The sequence below is a fragment of the Vicia villosa genome, linkage group LG1 (genome assembly GCF_029867415.1).
Source record: "Vicia villosa cultivar HV-30 ecotype Madison, WI linkage group LG1, Vvil1.0, whole genome shotgun sequence".
In the NCBI taxonomy this organism is placed as follows: Eukaryota; Viridiplantae; Streptophyta; class Magnoliopsida; order Fabales; family Fabaceae; genus Vicia; species Vicia villosa.
Window position 1 is genome coordinate 248,021,636 of NC_081180.1, and position 22,506 is coordinate 248,044,141.

General features: G+C 36.0%; 2 protein-coding genes and 1 non-coding gene across 4 annotated transcripts; 1 reads left to right on the forward strand and 2 right to left on the reverse strand.

The window, feature by feature from the left end:
- Window positions 1-66: 66 nt before the first annotated feature.
- On the reverse strand, window positions 67-7,164 carry LOC131645099 (potassium transporter 7). Its single transcript, XM_058915756.1, has 10 exons — window positions 6,723-7,164; window positions 5,335-5,563; window positions 4,758-5,006; window positions 4,525-4,575; window positions 3,270-3,530; window positions 2,962-3,014; window positions 2,734-2,848; window positions 2,363-2,617; window positions 1,141-1,663; window positions 67-959 (listed from the first exon to the last, which is right to left on the reverse strand). The coding sequence occupies exons 1-10, from the start codon at window positions 6,990-6,992 to the stop codon at window positions 422-424; spliced, it is 2,544 nt and encodes an 847-aa protein (XP_058771739.1). The 5' UTR covers window positions 6,993-7,164; the 3' UTR covers window positions 67-421.
- A 762-nt stretch (window positions 7,165-7,926) lies between these two features.
- On the reverse strand, window positions 7,927-13,211 carry LOC131645100 (uncharacterized). 2 transcript variants are annotated; one of them, XM_058915758.1, is made up of 10 exons: window positions 13,024-13,211; window positions 12,620-12,830; window positions 11,564-11,689; window positions 11,315-11,473; window positions 10,447-10,573; window positions 10,229-10,270; window positions 9,680-9,862; window positions 9,530-9,572; window positions 9,290-9,367; window positions 7,927-8,457 (listed from the first exon to the last, which is right to left on the reverse strand). In XM_058915758.1, the coding sequence occupies exons 1-10, from the start codon at window positions 13,107-13,109 to the stop codon at window positions 8,391-8,393; spliced, it is 1,122 nt and encodes a 373-aa protein (XP_058771741.1). In that variant the 5' UTR covers window positions 13,110-13,211; the 3' UTR covers window positions 7,927-8,390. The 2 variants fall into 2 exon arrangements, with proteins under 2 accessions (XP_058771741.1, XP_058771740.1); XM_058915757.1 differs by having other exon boundaries at window positions 9,671-9,862; window positions 13,024-13,210.
- An 8,530-nt stretch (window positions 13,212-21,741) lies between these two features.
- On the forward strand, window positions 21,742-21,848 carry LOC131645390 (small nucleolar RNA R71). Its single transcript, XR_009297015.1, has one exon. It is a non-coding gene; the product is annotated as a small nucleolar RNA R71 (small nucleolar RNA).
- The last annotated feature ends 658 nt before the right edge of the window (window positions 21,849-22,506 follow it).

Here is a 22,506-nt window from a genome sequence, read left to right on the forward strand (position 1 = left end):
TATTTTAGATGAAAAGTAAATATGAATTGAGTTTCAGTCAAAAAATGTTTCATAAAAATGGGAAGCAAACAAGAAATTTATGCGATCTTAATATATTAAAAGTAAAACTAAGGGCAATCCAATGCCACTGTACAAGACTCAGTGTCCACAGATGTGTATACTTAATGCTGTATTTTTAACATATCTGTTCTTATGTTTATCAGCCTATTTCGATTCCGTATATGAAGATGGCCGACGCAGCCATAACAAACACCAGTGAGGTTTCTGATGATTAGCTAGACCAAGACCAAACGACTAGAAAGGATCAAGCAAACAAATTGAACTGTGCATTTCAAAATAAAACCTTTTGAGAGCCTCTTCACCGTATCGCCCAGTGGTTTCCAAGTGAATTGCTGTTCCGTTGCGCTGTAAAATTGATTTTTCAAACCATGTAAGTCATGCTAACTTGCATCAAATTTGAATGGGGCACACTTAAAGTTGTGATCCCCCTTCTGCAGTTCTTTCTCAAGAAGGCGTAGAAATAGTTTATTACTAGCTTCTTGATAAACCAAGAGTCCTTCCTTGCTCTTATATCTCCGTGACCGAGAAGATAAACAACTCCAGATTCTTTAGCCTTGTGAATAAAAGATAACTCCCTTTCAAGGCTCTGCTCAGCATCAAACACCGAGGAATCGGAGGTGGTGCGGCTTAACACCTCTGATGTGCCTGCTTCTAAAACAGAGGTGTTGCTTGTATCCTTAAAACCAGCAAGAAGAGGAACCCCGAGCGAGTAAACACTACCATTGGGAGCAATTAGAACTCTGGAGCCAGAGTACTCATCCTCTGAATCAACATCTTCATCCCTGTCACTTTCTAGTGATCTTTCCTGAGCCTCACGGCGTATAAACTTCTCTAGGCTCTCAATCAGCATCTGCTCAAAAGTCTGGTGATTTTCTTTTCGAACATCTTTGTAACCATATCTGTTGATATGAAAGCACAGATAAAAATACTTTTTATTAAATGATAACAGCATACATTATTAATTCTTTCAATAAATGATCCACTTAAAGTGATATACATGAAGCTATTGCACAAGTTGGATCTAAAAGAAGTATTTAGGAGTTCGATTTGGATGCAAAGCAGATAGTTGGAGTTAGATACCTGGCTATACAACGAAATATATGATAACTTTTGAGGCAAACTCGCCGGAAAAGGAACCTTTCACTTTGAGGTACCACAGGAACCGGAACATACTTGATACTTACAAATATGATCATGGAGTGAATTGCCGGAAGTGTAGTCAGAAAATGTCCAAGAATTGCTGGTATTCCTTTGACCAATTCATTATAAAGCAAACCGATTCCAGGAGCACGTATTGTCCCAAGATTAGACCCTAATTCTCGCATCAAATCCATCGACAGTTTTTGCTTGACTTCAGTTTCATATTTGAGATTGCTTCCATAATTCCATACATACATTATCAGAAACATTATTACAGAGAAGACCAAAATTATCCAACTTCCATCTGCCACACTCCATAGAACAGATGAAAAGAATGTCAACTCCAATCCCAAGAAGACTACTGCAAAACACAACACTATGATAATGTGTATTTGCCATATAAGAAGCATAACAACGGTTAGTAAAACAGTGGTCGTCATCATCACCCCCAGCTCAGCAATTCCTGAAAGTGGAAAAAGGAAAAAGCTGAATATGAATTCATCAATAATACAGAATAACATAATATAATGAAAACTAGGTTTAGAGCCCAAAAAAGCCAAAGAAAGCTAAGCTGTCCAGCGACAATCTCCCTATCTAGATTTCCAAATCAAATTATTATCGATCAGGATCTATTCATTTCACAAATTCAAAGTTCAAGATGAAGTGTTTCCCGTAAATTCAACAGAAATGTGACCATACCCATTTGAAATAAAATTATAGCCATAACTACTACCTCTTAAACATATACATAGACTGACAATCGGATATTGTTCCTAGCTTAATCCAGTTTTTCAAAAAACAGGACAACAATACAATAGGGTTTAAACTTTAAAGTCTCAGTATGCATGGGTTTCTCTAAGCAAATCAGGTATTCTTTTACAAGGCTCCGGTTGTATTAATGATTCTTAACTCAAAATTAATATGAGCGGAGGTACAGTAACACATGCTTTTGATTCAAAGCATTTTGTTCTGAATGTTAACCTCAACAAAAAACGTGATATTAACATTATCACAAGCACTGTAAATATTGCTGATATATTTTAAAGATTATCTGTATATATGAAAAACATTAGGCCTTGCTAACTTGCTCCTTAAGGACATGTGTTAAGTAATCTAAAACTATAAATATTATATTATTACAAAACATTAAAATAATCATTACCATAGGCATTTCCAATCTCATCAATGCTGGATATTGAGCAGACAAGCACTAGCGACATAGCCAGGAGAAACCAGTTTAGGACAGGGATATAGATCTGGCCCATAAATTTCCGGGATGTGTGAATGATTTTAAGACGAGGGAAACAACCGAGTGCAGTTGATTGCTTTATACATGAAAATGTTGCTGTTGTCATAGCCCGGCTTGCAATAAGTGCCGCAATGTTAGCAATAAGGAAAGTTGGCCAGAATGCACCACCTGCAGACAGAGAAAAGTATTACTTGAAAATCCTGTAATTTGTTGAAACGGCCAACTGTAAAAAAAGATAAATTGCAAAGACAACCAGTGCAAAGAATGATATTGTCAACACTTACTCGGAACAGATGAATAAAAGGCCTGACCAACATCAGCATGGTTTTCCATAAGGTATGCAGCTTGACCCAAATAACCCAATAGCAGGCATGGCAAAACAAGAAAGATAAACGTAAGCTGCAAAGTAGCACCATCAGTATCACATATTAGTACACAGGAAAACAAAGGAAATAAATAATAATAGATATGAAAGAAGCACGATACTCTAATAAATACTAGTACGACTTTACCTGCACTGATCGTACAGAAAAGTAGCAAAGATCTGCAAACATGGCTTCAGAACCTGCAACACAGTTCACTAGGAATTTTAATAAATTGTACAGGTGGTGTACAGCAACAGTTACATTCATATTACATATTCACCACAATAAAAAAGTGAGTGTGGGAAAACTTAGACAGTGCCAATCATAATTGCTAGCAATGCATTGTATCTAAACAAATAAAAACACTATCAGTACAGCTAATCTACCTAAGTGGCAAGATAAAATCTATACTATTAATACACTCCTAGTTTCAAGATCCTGCGTATTTTGTTTACCAGTTGCACACAGAAGACATCCCCCAAGAGAATACCATGCTTTAGTTGAGTTCCTCTTGAAGAAATAGTAGATATGCATAGGATTAAATGCCTTCAAGACACTTCTGTCATATTTGACAAGATTGTATATCCCAATACCCGCAAGAGAACAAAACCATATGAACAAAGCAGGTCCAACTGCAAGTCCCACTTTACTCGTTCCAAACTTCTGTACACTGAACAAAACAATCAAGCAGGCAACTGAAATCATCACCACTTCATCTGCATAGTTAAAATTGAAGAAAAGATTAATGCAGTTATATAAATGACCAAACCATAAGCTTATAAATCAACTCAGCTTGTATTTAATACGCCTACCTAGCTAACCCCCTTCAGAAATAAAACTAAAACAAAAAAGGTTTTCCATTCTCCCAGACCAAGTTAATAGACTGCAGTAGTAAATATTTGTTGTAAATTGTTAGAAACCAAGTATATATAGGACAGTTATGCTTGTGTGCTATCATGTAAACATAGTAAATGCTGTAGAACTGGAGTTGAGGTCAAATGATTGGCATCATAAGCAAGTCTCATGACCTCTACCAACTCACCACCCATCCTCATTGTTGCAGTAACACAAATTTCCCCTTATAATATATGCTAAACCGCGTTACCCCAGCTTTGCGAAGTTGCATAAATTGGTTCCAAACTTTCCCATCTATATGAACTTTGTCTTGTGAGTTGTGTCAACACGGGAAACATGCTTGTCGTTCATTTTCATAATCAAGCTAAGCCTCCTTAGTCTTTTCCGACGTCTAGGGTCCTTGACTTCTATATTCATTCTTAAGACTGCATGTGGAGTGTTTTCCTTCCCCGGGTAATGCCAGCTATGGCAGAAGAAACGCGCACACTTAAAAGTATGGGAATTCAGACAATATTCTTCCTGGAGGGAAGTTGATTGTTGGATGTCACCAGATTTACAGATAAAGTTGGTCTTGATGGTAATAATGTCAAACCTAGGTATCAATAACTATTATTACAGACAGAGCCGTCCAACATTGAGTAAGGCCTAAAGCAAGTTTTGAGAGAGGCGTTTGAAATGAGTGACCTTAAAGTTGGGCATTTTTCTATCATGAGGGGCCTTCCCTTTTTTCTACAAAAAACTAGTTAATAACTTTAAGAAATTTTTTTGTTAAGGCCTAAAGCCCTTACTTCAGTGCCTTGGACCGGCCCTGGTTACATATATATAACAGAGTTGATTTATAGGTTAATGTAATACCTTGCTTGATTGCATCTATCCCAACTTTTAAACCACCAACAGATGACAATACTGCAACAAGTCATAGATAGAAAGTGAGAATTATTATACAAAAGAATACACTAAACAGTATTCAAATGGTGATGAAAACACTGGTTGTCCACAAACACAAGTAACAAGGTATCATTACTGGTATGTTATGGGTATCAATAAGACCAGATTTTTGGCAAAATAAAGTAATAGCAGTTAATAACCTGACATTGCTGGTGTTACAACACCATTAGCAATCACCATAGAAGTACCAGCAAGCACTATTATCAGCAAAGTCTTCTTTAGAGTTAGAGAACCCTCAAGTCTATCCTTGATTTTTAATGACCTTTCAAGCTCAGGGGATGGCACCTTAAGCCTAAAGCTTGATATACGGGTATCTGATGCCAACTGATTGGGGAGAAGACTCACCTTAGCATGACGACAAATTAAGGAGTATAAGGCAAAAGTACCACCTGCAGTAGTTTGAAAACAACTATGATATTGAGAACATAATTGGCAGAATACCATGATAGTCAGAGAGAGAAAGGAAAGTAATATTAAAGGTTTAATTTAGAAGAGATTAATTAATATGCATTGACCGACGGTGTAAAACTTTTTTACATGTGTATCCAATTAAATCACACATTATAGTGTCACTTTCTTAAGTTAGTTCCTAAAGCGTCTCCACAAATCTCTACATGCAACACTATGGTGTGATTTGATAGGATGCAGGCGTAAAAAAGTTTTACATTGACAATGTATACAAATTAAAGCCATTTTAGAATATTTAGTTTAATATACCTTCTCCATTATCATTGGCCCACATAACAACCAGGACATACTTCAGCAAGGGAATCAAGATCAAAGTATACAAGACAAGTGATAATGCTCCAAGAATGTCTTCATTTTCATCTATAGGGGCCTTTCTAAACATAACACTGAATGTATATAATGGACTTGTTCCGACATCACCAAATACAACACCAAGAGTCTGAAAAGCCAATACAATTTTCTTTCCTACACTGATGTCCTGCAATAAATTATAAAGACAAAAAACATTAACATTTTTTTTATGTTTCATTACATTTTACAACTTTATACTCTTATGAATGAGTAGCACGAGGTTTTTTAAAGGGTGGACACAAGCCTTAAACAAATGTATTATGTATCAGTTAATTACGGAGTAGATTTCATATAATCCATAAACTAAACAAAAGGATGAAGTATCAACATCCAAAAACAATAGAAGTGAGCATCACTAGACGCTAAACATTACTAAGTAGCTATTATTATAAAATCACTAGTTAGTTTCCTATTTATTGTTAAAAAATAATAAGACACAATACGGTGAATCAAAATGCGTGATTCAGAGCATTGAGCAAATACTTGATACTTGTTTAATCTTCACCAATCATCGTGTAAATTATCTCTCTTTTTTGCCTGTGAATGTAGGCTGAAGGTTGAACCGTGTTAAATTTCAGAGTTTAATGGACATACACCGTCAGTATAAAGAAATTTTACACGGTCGTCGAATAAGAAACCACCAATCTGCCAAATCATCCAAGTCGTTTTAAAATATCTGTATGATTTGGTGCGACGCACGTCGTTCATTAGAAGGCTGTGTAAAGTTATTTTACATCATCAACACATCTCCTATTTTCACTAAATTTCATACATATTTTTCTTCTCTTTATTTTCCATTTTTGTGAACTATAATCAGCTTATAATACTCAATTACCAAATTAACAAAATAACAAATAGTATAAAGTTTCACACACACACACATACATGGATATCCATTCTGAAATTTCAACTTATGATTTAAAATCAAATTCAAAAAAATTGACACCAAAATACTTTCTAGCTATTACAATACAACTAACTAAACTCCTCTGTAGCATCAACACCTCTGAAAAAAGTGTGTCAGTTTCCGACACTGACACTGGATAACGGTCAATTTAATATACTTATTTTTCCAAATTATTCTTGGTGTTGATGTATAGACTCGGTGTCTGTGCTTCATAGCTAAATTCTACTCAATCTCAATTATCATCTTTGAAATCAAAAAACCTTATAAACTAGCATTACAATTTACTCCAATTCATCAAAATTCGACACTCCACTCTAAAATTAGCAACAAAAGCATAAAAAGAAACCACAAATTTCCACTACAGAGAAAAAGTAACGACCTCATAATCATTTCTCGGAGCACCGGGAACATCAAGAGCCTCCACATCGAACGAATCGATTCGAGGACCAGTCCGTATCAGCTTCTGTTCGAGATTATCCTCGTCTTCTGAATCCACTACAGTAGTCCGTCCTCTCAATCTCAAATCGGCGTCGTATTCTTCAATATCCGATACATCTTCGTCATCGTCATCTTCGTGGAAAACCCAGCGTGATTCGGTTGAGTCCATCGAGAATCCGCCACTGATTTCTTCTCCATTTTCCTCCGCCATTGATTACAGTGATGGATGCGAATCTTTAGGGTTCCATGCGTAAATATGGTTCGATTTTGGAAAGTGAGGTGCCATATACATTAGGAACTGTTTGCATTTTTTTTGTTTTTCAGATATACAGAGTTTGAAGAAGGTGGTGATTCTGCGTGAGATAGACACCAACGGAAAATGAATTATATTATAATATAATAATAAAATGTAGCCTCATAAGATATTCTTACATTACTAGTATTTTTTTTGATAGATTAAAAGTATAATCATCTGATTTTAGTAATAAAAGTTATAAAACTGCCATTGTATTCATAGTAATAAAAATTATTTTTATAATCAAATTAATTTATACACGTAATTTTTTATAATTATTATTAATTAATGTAAACGTTTTATATAATTAAGAAATTTTATTTTAACTATAACTCATTTAAAAGTTATAATACTGTAATGTAACTAAACTCTTAAATTATATAAATGTTGTTTAATAACTTTACGACATCAGTGGTGTAAAGCAATGACACCTTTATTCTATCTTTTTGATAAAGTTATTCAGTTCTATTCTACTCGTGTTGTCCAGAAAAATAGTATCTTGAAAATTGTGTGAACCAACAAACAGTCAAACAGTCTTAGGATAAAAAAACATAATCCGATAAACCAGGAATTCCAATTGATGCATATCAAATTTTTATTTGCCAAAAAGTGATCAATTAAATTATTAGAACCGACTGGGTTGGGTAGGGGGAAATATTATAAAAGAAATAAAAAAACACTATTCTAAGTGATTATAGTAAATTCAATTATTTAATAGATTAAGATTGTTCCATAAAACATAATATAATTGCTACGCAATAAGTTTAAAACAATACAAAAGTAGTAAATACACAAAAGGTGGACAGATTTCAGAATTTGTAGCATAGTTTGTGGAATGAGAGAACCATGATTTGTTTTACTGTCTAATATTTAACAATGGCAGTGAGAGAATACATGGTGTAATAATAATGCATAATACATTCACACTAAGAAAGAGTGATTAATCAGCTTATGTAATAACACTTGAACTTAAACAGATTAGGAATTTGATGCGTAAACAGACAACTGCTATTTTTGTTTCTGCAGTCATAGGGTTTTCCAAGCTACATCCAGAACCATAATAAGGTTTTTTTTCCATTGAAATGGCAACGGGAAAGTGTAATTTAGGTGAGTTTTTAGCCATTACACATCAGCAACCTTAAAGAGGTAAAGGCAGAAGAAAAACATCTGGAGCAGCACCTAAACAAGTACAAAGTGCCCCGCATACAAGTATCTGCAAAAAGATCAATAATGCTACTGTCTGTACAAATGCCACTGGAAGACACCGACTGTGAGTATGCTATAAATTGTCTGTACCACTCTGAAACAGGTCCCTCAACTCAAATTGGATGCAACCTCGTTAACTTCGGCGTAGGCGCCAGTCTCCTCATTAAATGAGTACCTGTATTAAAACAAAAACAAACATTCCCCGTGAGCAATAAGACCAAAAAATGAATCCACCACAGAATGTAGTAACTAAACTATACAACTACTACTCAAGAGCCCTTGAATGAAAAGACATAACTCGTAAAGTTTAACCTGAATTCTCAAGAACTAATCCTAGAAATAGAAAAATGTTAAAAGTCTAGAGGGAGATCTTAACCACTCGTGTGAAATGTTAAAACTCTACACAGTTTGAGAGCTGCAATACCTGATTATTAATATAAAAAAACTATCCAGCTACTTTTACAAGGTCCATCCAACATGGAATACCAAAAATCCAAGAGCCTGTGTTTAAGATAGAGACAGGTAAATGCGCCTCTTTTCTAGAATTCCCTTGATCCTTAGATAATAACAGTGTTTACCATCACCAACAAACATACAAGTAAAACCTTTTTCCATTAGGTAGGGTCGACTAAATACACCAAAAAGTGGCATGCCATGGACCATGTCTGATCTGGTTCTCAATGGTTTGAGCTATAATTTTCTTTGATTTCCTTCTCCTCTAGCTATTGGTATATTCTTATCTTGGTCTACCACAAGCAGAATTATTCATGTGTCTTTTAATTTTCACCCAAGATCGAGCTTAAAAAGTAAAGTACAAATTATAAATATTTCTTGATATAGTTTCCTTTCCATATAAGAAATATATATCTAACCAGAATAGGATTAGGATTTAAACAAAGGAGTAAAGCATTCACATCTAAAGGCATGTTTCAGATGGCTAATAAAGATACTACAAACATAAAAAAGGACACATGACATGCACTAAGAGAAATCATCAATACACATACCATTTCCCTGATTCTGCAGAGCAATAAAGCCCTGTATTTGGATCATAATAATAGCCCAAACTGCTGCTGTAATAATACCTGGACCAATATATGAATCGATGTCAGATCGGATTTTCAGTATAATTTATTTATAAAAGAATTCATCAAGGAAAAGAAGAAATGAGTTCTAAATGAAGTTTTTTGCATTAAAACATAGGTGAATTATATAGATCATTTTAGAGTATAAGAGAAAAGTTGTACCCAGAAGATTCATCATACACATAATCACTCTGCAAAGCTCCGCCTAGAAAGAAAAGTAGAACCAGTTAAAAGCTTAAAGATAAAATTCAGCAAAAAAAAGTTCCAGTTCAGATGCCAAATTAATAGAGGCAACGTTTTTACCCTCTGTACCAGAATTAATGGCATCTGATGGTGGTTCACTAACTGCATTATTTTCAACTGTAGATGGTTCAGCGGCAGCATGCTCATCGTCATCAGCAAACATATCAAAATCATCAGCACTAGCCAAAGGTGGATTTGGAGTGTCCGTGGATGTGCCTTCTCCTCTTGCCCTGGCTAATTTCTCATATCCTTCTGAAAAAGAGAGATTGTAAAAGGCATATGCATTAGCAAATAGTGCTCCAACGGAAACAGGTGACATTCCTTGTAAAGCTATGCGTCGATATCATAATTAATGAAAGAAGAGACGAGAAATACTGCCGAGAATGTTCAAAAAATAGTTTTATTGCTATCATAAACTATGATGATAGGGCAGCATATTTCATTTCAAAACACGGCCATAATATGACATATGTAGAATAGAATTATGTAATCAAAAGAAATAGCTGAACAGTTATATATCAAGTTATGAATTTAAAGCAGCATATTCCATCATGTTAATAAAGTAACTCGTGTCACAAAACATAAGGAACACATAAGGGCATTATATAATACACTAACCTGCTTCGCGCTCAAAAACCTCTTTACTTTCATGATAAACATCTGCAAGAAATACAAAGGGGGGAACATAAGGAAACTAATAATACACATCATATGGTAAAACAAAAATCTTGAAGCACAAGAAGCTGGACAACATAAAGGGTCCCATCAGGCTACCATAATGAATACATGTATTAACCATGGATATTATCCATGGAGCAAAATGAGAACGACTTAACTGTATTCACCATTCTCCATAAGCTTGGAAGCATCCTCGGTTAGCTGGTCAAACACAATCTTAGTCTCACCGGACATTTTTGTCTTTCTATCACCGCTACCTTTTAACCTTCTCAAACATTGTAAGACCTATTGGGAAAAAATATCAATTAAAACAAACCAACAATTGACCTTCAACATCCCTTGACAAAATAAATGTAAATATGTACATAAATTCTATCGCCAATTATAGTGATTTCCCATGGCAGGACTTTAAGAAAAAGCAATTAAATATTATATAAAATTAACAATGATAGTTAGCTACATGCTAGATATAACTTCCTGCCACAATAATTTGTTGCTTTTGTTTTTAAGAACATCGGTAACCCATTTTAAGGGTAAACTGAGAATAGTATGGTTTTTCTCTGCTAACCATGAGGGAGAGAGAAAAACACTAACAAGTCAGTTTTAAAGTGACATTGAATAGCCTGCTATGGAATTTACAACAAATTCCACTTTTTTCATTTTTGCCAGTCCCTTGTTCCAACTTCGAAATCATACATTCTTTATACATTTAAAGAATAAACTAAACCCTAAATATTGTAAAAATTGTCTCAACAAGAAACACCATTGCCATAAAGAAAACCAATGTTTACCAAAAACACATATATATAGATGATATACTCTGGAGTGAGTTGACAAATAAATGTCACATTCTATAATGATGCTTCAATATAACAAAGACAACAAATCACAAAACATTAAACTAAGGGTCTGTTTGGTTTGATAAAATACTTTTTGTTTTCATTTCTTATTTCACTAATTATAAAAGCACTAGCTCGTTCTCTTAAATTAATCAGATCTAAGAATAAATTGAATGATAGAACATACTGTTTCCTCTGACTCAAGAACATCTGCAATGCGCCTCTTCATGATTGCCACATCTTTAGAAGAAAGTTCTTGGACCTCCTCCTCCTCTTCATCATTTTTTGTTGCAGAGCTTAATGCAGCATATCTAGGATCAACCTCAACATTATCAAGCCATGCATCCTGCAAAAATCCTTGAAATTTACCAATAGAATAAAAAAGAAATAGTCGTGAATAGAAAATGAAAAATACTAGAAAATAGAAATACCTCACCTTAATCTCATTTTCTCTTACATATTCAACAAAATTTCCGGACGCATCAAAATAACCTTCTTCCCTTTCTTTATCTAGGTTGAAAGGCTCAATTTGAATTCCATCATCAACAAAATCTTCATTATCCTGCCAACACACATTACCAATCACTGCTTGCTTGCCTATCGTTTATATGAACCCAAGAACATATAATATGGAAACAAATTGACGGTAAAATTACTGCCAATTTAGGAGAGAATCACAGTACGGAAATGCATTTGAACAAAAGCCAACTGGCTACTAACTTCACAAGCATATAATTTAGGCCTACTAAAATCCATTACAAACACTCCATACAACAAATACAAATTATTTCAGAAAAAAATATTCCCAAGCATTGCCAATTTGTGAAACGTCCCAAGTGCTGAAATTTGGAATATTTCAACAACCTGTATACATTTGAGTAAATTCAAAATCCCAAGTAACAGCAAAGTGCATAAACATAAACTGAATAATAGTGTGTTTGGTTCAACTTTTACAAATCACGTAAGCCAAAAAAACCACATCCTAGTGTCTTTATTTGCTGTAAACCTGAGAAGCAAGCATTCCTAGCTTCCAGTAGACGCACGTACGACAAGTATTTGATGTGGTTCCAAACATATACTAGTTCATTCATCAACACTCATATTGTCATACACCATATAAACAATAATCTTATTACGAAAATCTACTCTACATCATTTCTAACTCCATCAACAGATAATTTTTGCAAACTGTTTAGTTATCGGACAGACACCGTCACTTTTTTTATTTATTTGTTCAAAATTCAAATAATTTATTCTGCATGAAGTTAATTTAAATTTTTTGTTAAAAACATTACCTGTGAAGCACAGACACTGGAAACACGACCCTGACACATCAACACCAGTAATAATTTGAAAAAGATGAATAAATTAAAAGTAATCACAAGTGTCGGTGTTGAATTCTAACACTGACACAGAGGTGTCAGTTCTACAGAGAATATTACAAGTAGTATCTATCAACATAATAACTCAAAGAAAACCCTAAAAAACAAACCTCATAAGTCACTTCAGCAGCCGATATTGAGACACCTCCATTCTCCTCACTGAGAAGCTCAGCAGTAATTTGATTCCTGCGTTTCACCCTCTCTTTCGCAGCAACAATAGGGTTGGACAAATCATTCACATTCTCCTCAGTAATCACTTTCTCCACTACTACATCTACTTGCTTCCCTTTCTTTTTCTTTGGAAACCTCTCCCTCTTTGCTCTATATGATAAATCAATAAATTCAAATCAACTATCGTAAAATCAAGTTCGAGAAACTCAACATATCAATCTCATGAAAAATCGAACAGAAGGGAACATATATATACAACATGTGATAATAGAATGCGTAAAATCATGTAGGTTTGATTTTGGATTAGGGTTTGAGAGTTGAGAAAAGGAAGGAGAAAACTCACGGTAGGTTTTGATTGGGATTGTCGTCGTCGTCGTCTTCCTGACGGGGGCGTTTACCGGCGGAGCGAGATGGTCCTCCTCCTGACATTGAAGCTTCCGATGAAGAAGCGGCTCAACACTTTCAGCTTCTAAACAAACGGTGGCGAACTTTCCTTGTTCTCATTTCTCCCTTCTTCTCTTTTTTTATTTTATTTTTGGAAATAAAATGAAAATTTAAATTTAAATTTTAACTTTTTTTTCTTTTAGAAATAAAATGAAAACTTAAATTTAAATTAGAGAAAATTAGAGTGTTGGTGTCCTTTCAATAAATTCAAGGAGGTGACTGTAATTTCTCCTTTAAATTAAAGACGACAATCAGACATCTCATTTTTTTTTTTTATGTCTGATCTGCAAAAAATTTCATTAAACGGCAGGATGAGGTAGGCATTGAAGAGAGGATGAGTCGAAAATCTTGATTAGCTTCATCAAAAAATGAGTCGGTAGAGGGTCGATAGTTTCTACTGCACCCTTAAAGTTTAAAAATGACAAAAAGTCATGTCCTTCTAGCAATGTCCATGTCCATCAAAAAACAATCAAAGTGTTGCTTTTACACCTATTTTGTGTCTTATCTCTAGCACATATAAAACCAAAAAATTTCTCTCTTTATGTCATAAATTGCCGAAAATATTCTTGCATATTTTCGCATATCCACATGATAACCTTTGAGAAACCTTGAGTGTCTGTCAATCACGTAAATCTTCTTTCTCATATTAACCTTGAAGAAAAACTTTGTTGGGTGTTCATTTCTTATGTTTGTAAAGTTGTTTAGTGATATTTTTTTGAAAAATTTATCTTTTTTCTCAAATCAAAAACATCATTTATGAGTGTTGTTCAATTCTAGGAGAACGTTTGAGATATGGTTGAGAGGAGATCCATTATGTGTTATATTGTCCTTGTGAAGATTATTTTTTAGATAGAAGAATCGAGTTATAGATATTTGGAGATTGACATCCAATGGGGAAAAAGAAGAAGTTCTTCTCCAATAGGTCTTGGAGTTTCTAGTTTCTATGAAACCTTCGAGTGTTTTGATTCTTAGAAAGTGGATCGATTCAAGATTGTTGATTGTCAAGTAACGCTAAAAGGTACTCAACATCACTTTCAAATCATTAGATGTCTTCAATTTAAGCATTGTGAATTGTAATTTTCCTTCATTGACTATCGAAAGTGAACAATACTCAAACTTGGTAACTTTATGGATATTGCAGGAGAGTATTCAGTTTAGTTTTCAGATCGACGAGAAGTATGTCCTCGCAAATCTGAAATTAAAGTGGGAGTTTTGTGTCATTCAAACACACAAAAGCAAGATGTGGATATTTAGTCATTGTGGTTTTTATAAAGAAAACAGACTGAAAGACCCCATTTATAAAAGTTGTAGAGCAATAAGGATCTTACATACATGATCATATCTGCATGAAATACTTCAGAGACACATCTAAGAATCTGCCTTATTTATTCAAAAATTAAGGGTCTCTCCAGAGTTGCATCTTCGAATGATCCCATATTTTGTGTTTTTTTTTTAATTAATAAAGGAGTATCCGGAGATGCATCTCCAGATCCACTTAAAAATTATGAAGAACATAACCATGCTAATTATGTAGAGCAGAATTTGAAAAACAAAAAATATCTAAAAATTACAATCAAAATTTATAACATTATGTGGTGCGTTACTTACAAAATAACGTGTTACATTTTTAGATTACAACTAAAACGCATAAAAAGTTGAGTCACTACCCAAATCTATTGGTGGCTCAATCTTCGACCTTTCCTTATTTGCCTCTCGTTCAATGTAATTCAACTTGGTGGACTCTTCCATCCTTGGAAGAGAGTGATCCAAACATGTTTCAGCATCTTGTGTGAAATCTGTCGTCCACTTCCATGATATGTTTGGTATAGGACATCTTGATTTCAAATAAACCTGAACAAAATATTGTTTTTTGATAACTAATTGTTCTGGACTGGCTTAAACGTTCCAATTGGCCCAACCCACTCTTTGGCGAAAACCGATCCAATAAGTATTGGTCAAAACCATGATAGCCAATAGGGTGGACTACTCCCCCGCGTTCCGAGCACGACTAAAGGATAGTCGAGCACGTCGGGATCTCGTCCCTAGCAACGACTGGTCAAGACCTAATCAATAATCCCCTATATTCTGGGTCGGAAATCACGCTCGGGCCCACGAAGATAGGAGATCCACTCCATTCCAACGAGAACACTTATAAATAGCCCTTTATCCCTAGAGGGCAAGGTAATCCAAACTTTGCCCAAAATCTCATACTTTATGTTGTACCTTGTTTTTCTCTTACTTACTTTGGCATTGGAATGCCTTGCAGGTACAACCTCCTTTTTCCTCAACCATCACTGAAGATCAAGCCTAACGTTGCTGCCACGTGTTCTGCCCGAAGCGAACACTAACCAACACACATGATGTGTTTGAATGAAGTGTGAGGTGGCTTACTCCGAAGTTGAAATAATGTTTTTGAGATACCATATTGTGTTAAATCAATGCACACCCTATCATAAGCACCTGCTATAAAATTCTCATTTTCGGAAAGCTCGTCCATTTGTCAAACAAAGCCGAACCACTAAGACAAGGAACAAGAGCATTGAGACTCGTATAATTGTTTTCTTTGTTCCCGTATAACTTTCTGTATGAATCCCTAGTCCCTATGCATCGTCATCTCTTGTATAAGATGATGAAAAATAACTTGGTTATCAATAAGGAGGTCAAATTGATCAAGACCAAGGTTTCCAATGATACCTCTATTAACGCAGAACTGATAGCATTTGCTATCATAGTGACGAATCCTTCAATCAGAATAGGTGAAACTTCGTCTTGCATGATGCGCTCGAAGTTTGCTAGCATAAATGTAATAGCATTAACCGGACGATTCTGAGAAGTGCAGAACATGATGAACAATTCTTCTCTGGAAACTTCAGTGACATTCTTAGGTTTACCAAAAATGTAGTGAGCGATAATCTTATGCAGATATCTGAAAGCAGGGTTATGAATGTTCTCGGAGTGAAATTCATGCTCTTCAGGATTATCGTTTCCAGTAATCTTACCCCAAAAATTTTCCAACTCCCAGTAAGCAAAAAGTTCCTCTTGAACTGTGGTGAATGCACCCGCTCCATTAGGGATTTCTAACATAGCAGCAAAATCACGGACACAAAACTGATATTCCAATCCAAAGAGCCGAAAGAGAATAATTCCTCTCCTCACTCCTTGTCCTCAGTTAGGCAGATAAGTCAATGAGCTCAAGAACTCCAGAGTGAGCTTTCGGTAGGTACAGAATTTGCGGAACAGGTGAGAACCGGTCCAACCGATTTGGTTCAGCAAGTACATGACACTTTCTTCAATTCCTAACTTCTTCATAGTCGGGTGATGAGGATAGCGAGTCAAATCCATTTGCCTCTGAGCTAGCTTAGCATATCTCGCTTCTTGTCCTCTTCCTCGGAACACAACTTCCATATTGTCAACTTCTTGCATCTTGATAAGTTAGTAACTAGATTAGCCTATAAGTTGAAAAATATGAAAATTAAGTTAGAATTTGGCAGTGTTGGAAAAAAGGAAAATTAAAAAGAAATAAAAATTAAAAAGATGTAACAAATTATAATAATAAATATAATTATAATTATAAAAAGTTGAGATTTTTATAACAATGATTAAAATAATGATTACAATTATAATAATTATTATAAGTGTCAAAAAAGCATAAAAATTTAAATAGAAAATTAAAATAAAAACAGGATAAAATAAAATAAAATAAAATATTTTAAATTAAAAAGATAAAGGTAAGAAAATGAAATAAAAACGTGGGTTGTCTCCCACTAAGCGCTTTGTTTTATGTCGTAAGCTCGACGATTTAAATGAAAATCATTTTTTCGAATGAGTGGGCAGCTCGTCAAGTTTTAAAAGTTGAATATTTTCATCGTTCTCGAGACGATGGTAATGTTTAAGACGTTGCCCATTTACGACAAAAGGTTCGACCATTTTCCCTCTAATTTCTATCGCTCCGCTCGAAAAGATGTTAGTAATTTCGATGGGACCAGACCATCTAGAACGTAGCTTTCCAGGGAATAGTTTTAGTCTAGAATTAAATAACAGAACTTTATCGCCTATGCTAAAACGTTTCCTAGATATACGCTTGTCGTGCCATTTTTTCGTTCTTTCTTTATAGATCTTAGCGTTTTCGTAAGCGTCTTGTCTAAACTCTTCTAATTCGTTTATGTCTAGAATGCGTTTTTCGCCAGCGGTAGTGTAATTTAAATTTAATGTCTTAATGGCCCAATAAGCCTTATGTTCTAATTCTACCGGGAGGTGACATGATTTTCCATAAACGAGTTTGAATGGGGTGGTTCCTATTGGAGTTTTGAAAGCTGTTCTATAAGCCCATAAAGCTTCATTTAACTTGGATGACCAATCTTTTCTAGATATAGCAACAGTCTTTTCCAATGTTTGCTTTATTTCTTGGTTAGAGACCTCTACTTGTCCGCTTGTTTGTGGGTGGTATGGTGTCGTTATTCGATGATTCACTCCATATTTTCGAAGAAGTTTTTCGAGGATTCTTGAAATGAAATGAGATCCACCATCACTAATTACCAGTCTTGGTACACCAAACCTAGGAAAGATGGTATTTTTAAATAGTTTGATTACTACTCGTGTGTCGTTTGTAGGAGAAGCGATAGCTTCTATCCATTTCGAGACATAATCGACAGCTACGAGGATATATTTATTTCCGAATGATGATAGAAAGGGACCCATAAAGTCTATTCCCCAGACGTCAAATATTTCTACTTCTAGAATGCCTCTTTTAGGCATTTCGTCTCGTCTCGAGATATTTCCAGTTCGTTGACATCTATCACAGTTTATAACGGCAAAGTGAACGTCTTTCCATAGGTTAGGCCAATAGAGTCCAGATTGGAGGATTTTAGCACAGGTTTAGACGTGCTAGCATGTCCTCCATAAGGGGCTGAATGGCAATGCGTTATTATACTTCCTATTTCTTCCTCAGGTACACAACGTTTAAAAATTCCATCGGGGCCTCTCTTGAAAAGAAGGGGGTCATCCCAATAGTATTATTTCAGGTCATGGAAGAATTTCTTCTTCTGTTGGTAGCTTAAATCAGGGGGAAGTACACCAGCGGCTAAATAATTTACGAAATCCGCATACCAGGGTGTAATGGTCATTGCAAAGGTGGTTGCGGCAGGTTAGTCGGGAGCGTTTCTTTCTAGTTGAGCTATAAGTTTATCATAAGGAAAATCATCGTTAATAGGTACGGTTTCAGGCTCTAGGTTTTCTAAGCGAGACAGGTGGTCTGCTACTACGTTTTCTGTTCCCTTTTTGTCTCTTATTTCTAAATCAAATTCTTGCAATAGCAAGATCCATCTTAAGAGTCTCGGTTTAGCATCCTTTTTAGTTAATAGGAACCTAATAGCGGCGTGGTCGGTGTATATTATTATTTTGGCTCCTACTAGGTATGAGCGGAATTTATCCAAAGCGAAAACTACAGCTAAAAGCTCTTTCTCAGTTGTAGCGTAGTTCATTTGAGCTTCGTCCATAGTTCTGCTTGCATAGTAAATAACATGAAGTTTCTTATCTTTTCTTTGACCTAGGACAGCGCCTATAGCGTCATCGCTTGCATCACACATTATTTCGAATGGTTCAGTCCAATCAGGAGGTTGCATGATGGGTGCGGAGATTAATGCTTCCTTAAGGGTTTTGAAGGCTTCTAAACACTTGTCATCAAAGACGAAATCGGCGTCCTTCATTAATAGTCCGGTTAACGATTTAGTTATCTTCGAGAAGTCTTTAATGAAGCGTCGGTAAAAACCAGCGTGTCCTAAGAAACTTTGTATTTCTCTAACGGTTTTAGGAGGTTGAAGGTTTTCAACAACTTCTATTTTAGCTCTGTCTACTTCAATTCCTCTATTCGACACTATATGTCCTAGCACAATCCCTTCTTGTACCATAAAGTGACATTTTCCCAATTTAGGACTAAATTAACCTTCACGTAACGTTCTAGAACTTTTTCTAAATTCGCAAGACATCCTTCGAAACTTTTTCCATATACGGAGAAGTCGTCCATGAAGACTTCCATAATATTATCTAGGAAGTCAACGAATATTGCCATCATACATCTTTGGAATGTCGCAGGTGCGTTACATGATCCGAATGGCATTCGTCGGTAGGCAAAGGTTCCAAAAGGGCAGGTAAAAGTTGTTTTCTCTTAGTCATCAGGATGGATTGGGATTTGGAAGAAACCAGAGTAACCATCTAAGTAGCAGAAGTGGGAATGTCTGGCTAAGCGTTCTAACATTTGATCTATGAATGGCAGGGGAAAATGGTCTTTACGAGTGGCTTTATTTAGTTTTCTGTAATCTATGCACATTCGCCAACCAGATTCAACTCTTTTGGTTATAGTTTCTCCTTTCTCATTCTTTATCACCGTGACTCCTCCTTTTTTAGGTACTACATGAACAGGACTAACCCATTTACTATCGGATATGGGGTATATTATCCCAGCTTCTAATAGTTTCAGAACTTCCTCCCTAACCACTTCGCTCATGATCGGGTTAAGTCTCCTCTGATGTTCTCTAGAGGTTTTCGAGTCTTCCTCAAGCATAATTCGATGCATACAGACAGAAGGGCTTATTCCTTTGAGATCAGATATCTTATAGCCTACAGCTGTTGGATATTTCCTCAGGACTTCTAATAATTTTTCGGTTTCAATCGGTCCTAAGTCAGCATTGACTATTACAGGTCGTTCAAGTTCGGTATCTAGGAATTCATATCTTTGATTGTTAGGAAGTGTTTTGAGTTCGCCAGTCATTTTACTAGGAGCAGGTGTAGGTTCAGGTGTTAGTGCTAAACATTCGGTTAAACTTAGGTTTTGGTTTTCTTCTTGCGTGTTATCATCAGATGTTTCGGTCATTGGGATTTCTAGGATTTCAGGGTTTTCGAGTGGTTCGATCTTCGTTTCTCTGACGCATTCGTCAGTGATGTCCATAAAACAACATGTGTCGTCAATTGCGGGTGCTTTTAAGAAGTGAGATAGAATAAATTCAATCTTCTCTTCTCCTACTTCGAAGGTTAGTTTTCCTCACTTAATGTCTATGATTGCACCAGCAGTTGCTAAGAATGGTCTCCCTAATATGATTGGGATGTTAGAATCTTCCTGGATATCCATGATGATGAAATCAGTTGGGATGTAGAATTGACCTACTCGCACATGGATATTTTCCAACATTCCTAAAGGTATTTAACTAAACGGTCAGCCAGTTGAAGAGACATTCTTGTGGATTTAAGCTCACCTAGTTTTAGTTTCTTACAGGTTGAAAGAGGCATCAAACTAACACTAGCTCCTAAATCTCATAAGGCTTTATCTATAACAGTCCTTCCTATTACACAAGGTATGGAAAAACTACCAGGATCTTTTAGTTTGGGAGGCATGTTGTTTTGAATGATAGCGCTACATTCTGCGGTAAGCGTTACAGTTTCGTTATCCTCGAGTTTCTTTTTGTTCGATAGAATTTCTTTTAAGAATTTAGCATACGAAGGCATCTGAGTTATAGCTTCTATGAAAGGTATGGTTATGCTTAATTGTTTCAGAAGTTCTACAAACTTTTTAAATTGCGCTTCGGTTTTAGATTTAGCTAATCTCGGAGGGTACGGAATAGGTGGCTTATAAGGTGGTGGTGGGACATACGATTTTTCTTTTCCAGGTTCCACTTCGGTGTCGTTTTCATTTGTTTTAGCGGTTTGATCATCAGTTAATGTCTTTTTGGTTTCCTTTGGCTCTTGTTGTGACATGGGTGTGTTTTGAGTTCTAGGATCGATAGGTCCATCGTAGTTCGTTCCACTTTGCAGTGTAATCGCGTTCGCATGTCCTTTAGGATTAGGTTGTGGTTGAGCAGGAAACGTGCCAGTAGGGGCAGCAGTAGGTGCTTGTTGTTGAGCTACTTGTGAGATTTGTGTTTCTAGCATCTTGTTATGTGTAGCTAAAGCATCTACTTTGTTTGATAATTTTTTTAGTTGCTTACTATTATGAATGTTTTGATTTAAGAAGTCTTTGTTGGTTTGTTGTTGGGAATCTATGAAGTTTTCCATCATGATTTCTATATTCGACTTCCTAGGGGCATTTGGAGCAGCTACAGGCGCTTTTTGATAGCCAGGTGGGACAGCAGGTGCTTGTCCAGGTGCGTACAACGCATTGTTGTTCTTATACGAAAAGTTTGGATGGTTCTTCCATCCAGGGTTGTACGTGTTAGAGTAAGGGTTTCCCTGAGCGTAGTTTACTTGATCAGATGGAATACCAGTCAGAAGTTGACATTCGGCAACGACATGTCCAGTTAATCCACAAATCTCGCAGTTAGGTGCTACAACAGCCGCTGTGGCTGAATGAGTGATGGTTAAGTTCTCGATCTTTTGAGTTAAAGTGTCTACTTTAGCGTTAACGCGGTCTATACCACTTACTTCGTACATTCCTCCTTTGGTTTGGGTTTTCTCTAGAGCAGCTCGTTCTCCTCCCCATTGATAATGGTTTTGTGCCATGTTTTCTATGAGGTTGTATGCTTCATCGTGGGGTTTGTCCATTAGAGCTCCGCCAGCAGCGGCATCTATAGTCATTTTAGTGTTATAGAGTAGACCACCATAGAAAGTATGGATGATCAACCATGGTTCGAGTCTATGATGAGGGCATAGTCTAAGCATGTCCTTGTATCGTTCCCAAGCTTCGAAGAGTGATTCGTTATCTTTTTGGGTAAATCCGTTGATTTGACCTCTTAGCATAGCAGTTTTGCTAGGCGGAAAATATCTAGCTAAGAATACTCTCTTTAGTTCGTCCCATGTAGTTATGGAATTAGAAGGCAGGGACTGAAGCCACGCTCTAGCTCTATCTCTCAAGGAGAAGGGAAAGAGGCATAATCGAATAGCTTCGGAACTAACGTTGTTAGCTTTGACAGTGTCGGCATATTGCATGAACACGGATAAATGGAGATTAGGATCGTCTGCAGGGCTTCCAGAGAATTGGTTCTGTTGGACAGCTTGTACCAATGAAGGTTTCAGTTCGAAATTTTTCGCCTCAATCGTAGGTGGTGCGATGCTTGAGTGCGGTTCAGCTTGTGAAGGAGCGACATAGTCTCTAAGAGGACGAGGGGCAACCATCTCTAACTTCGGGGTAATTTGATTGATTTGATCAGTAAAGACCAATTCCTGAGAAATTGGAATTGGTGCTACTTCGGGAAGATTACAAGCTCGACGTCTTACATTAACAAAACGTTCGATCTCGTTAATTCGTTGTATCAGCTCTCCTCCTTGTGAACGAGTACTTGGCATACAATCGTTCAAACAGAAAGGAAAGAATTTGCCCTAGTCTCTACGGTGTAACAGTGAGTTATGATATCGACTTAAATAGTCCCCGGCAACGACGCCAAAAACTTGATCGCAA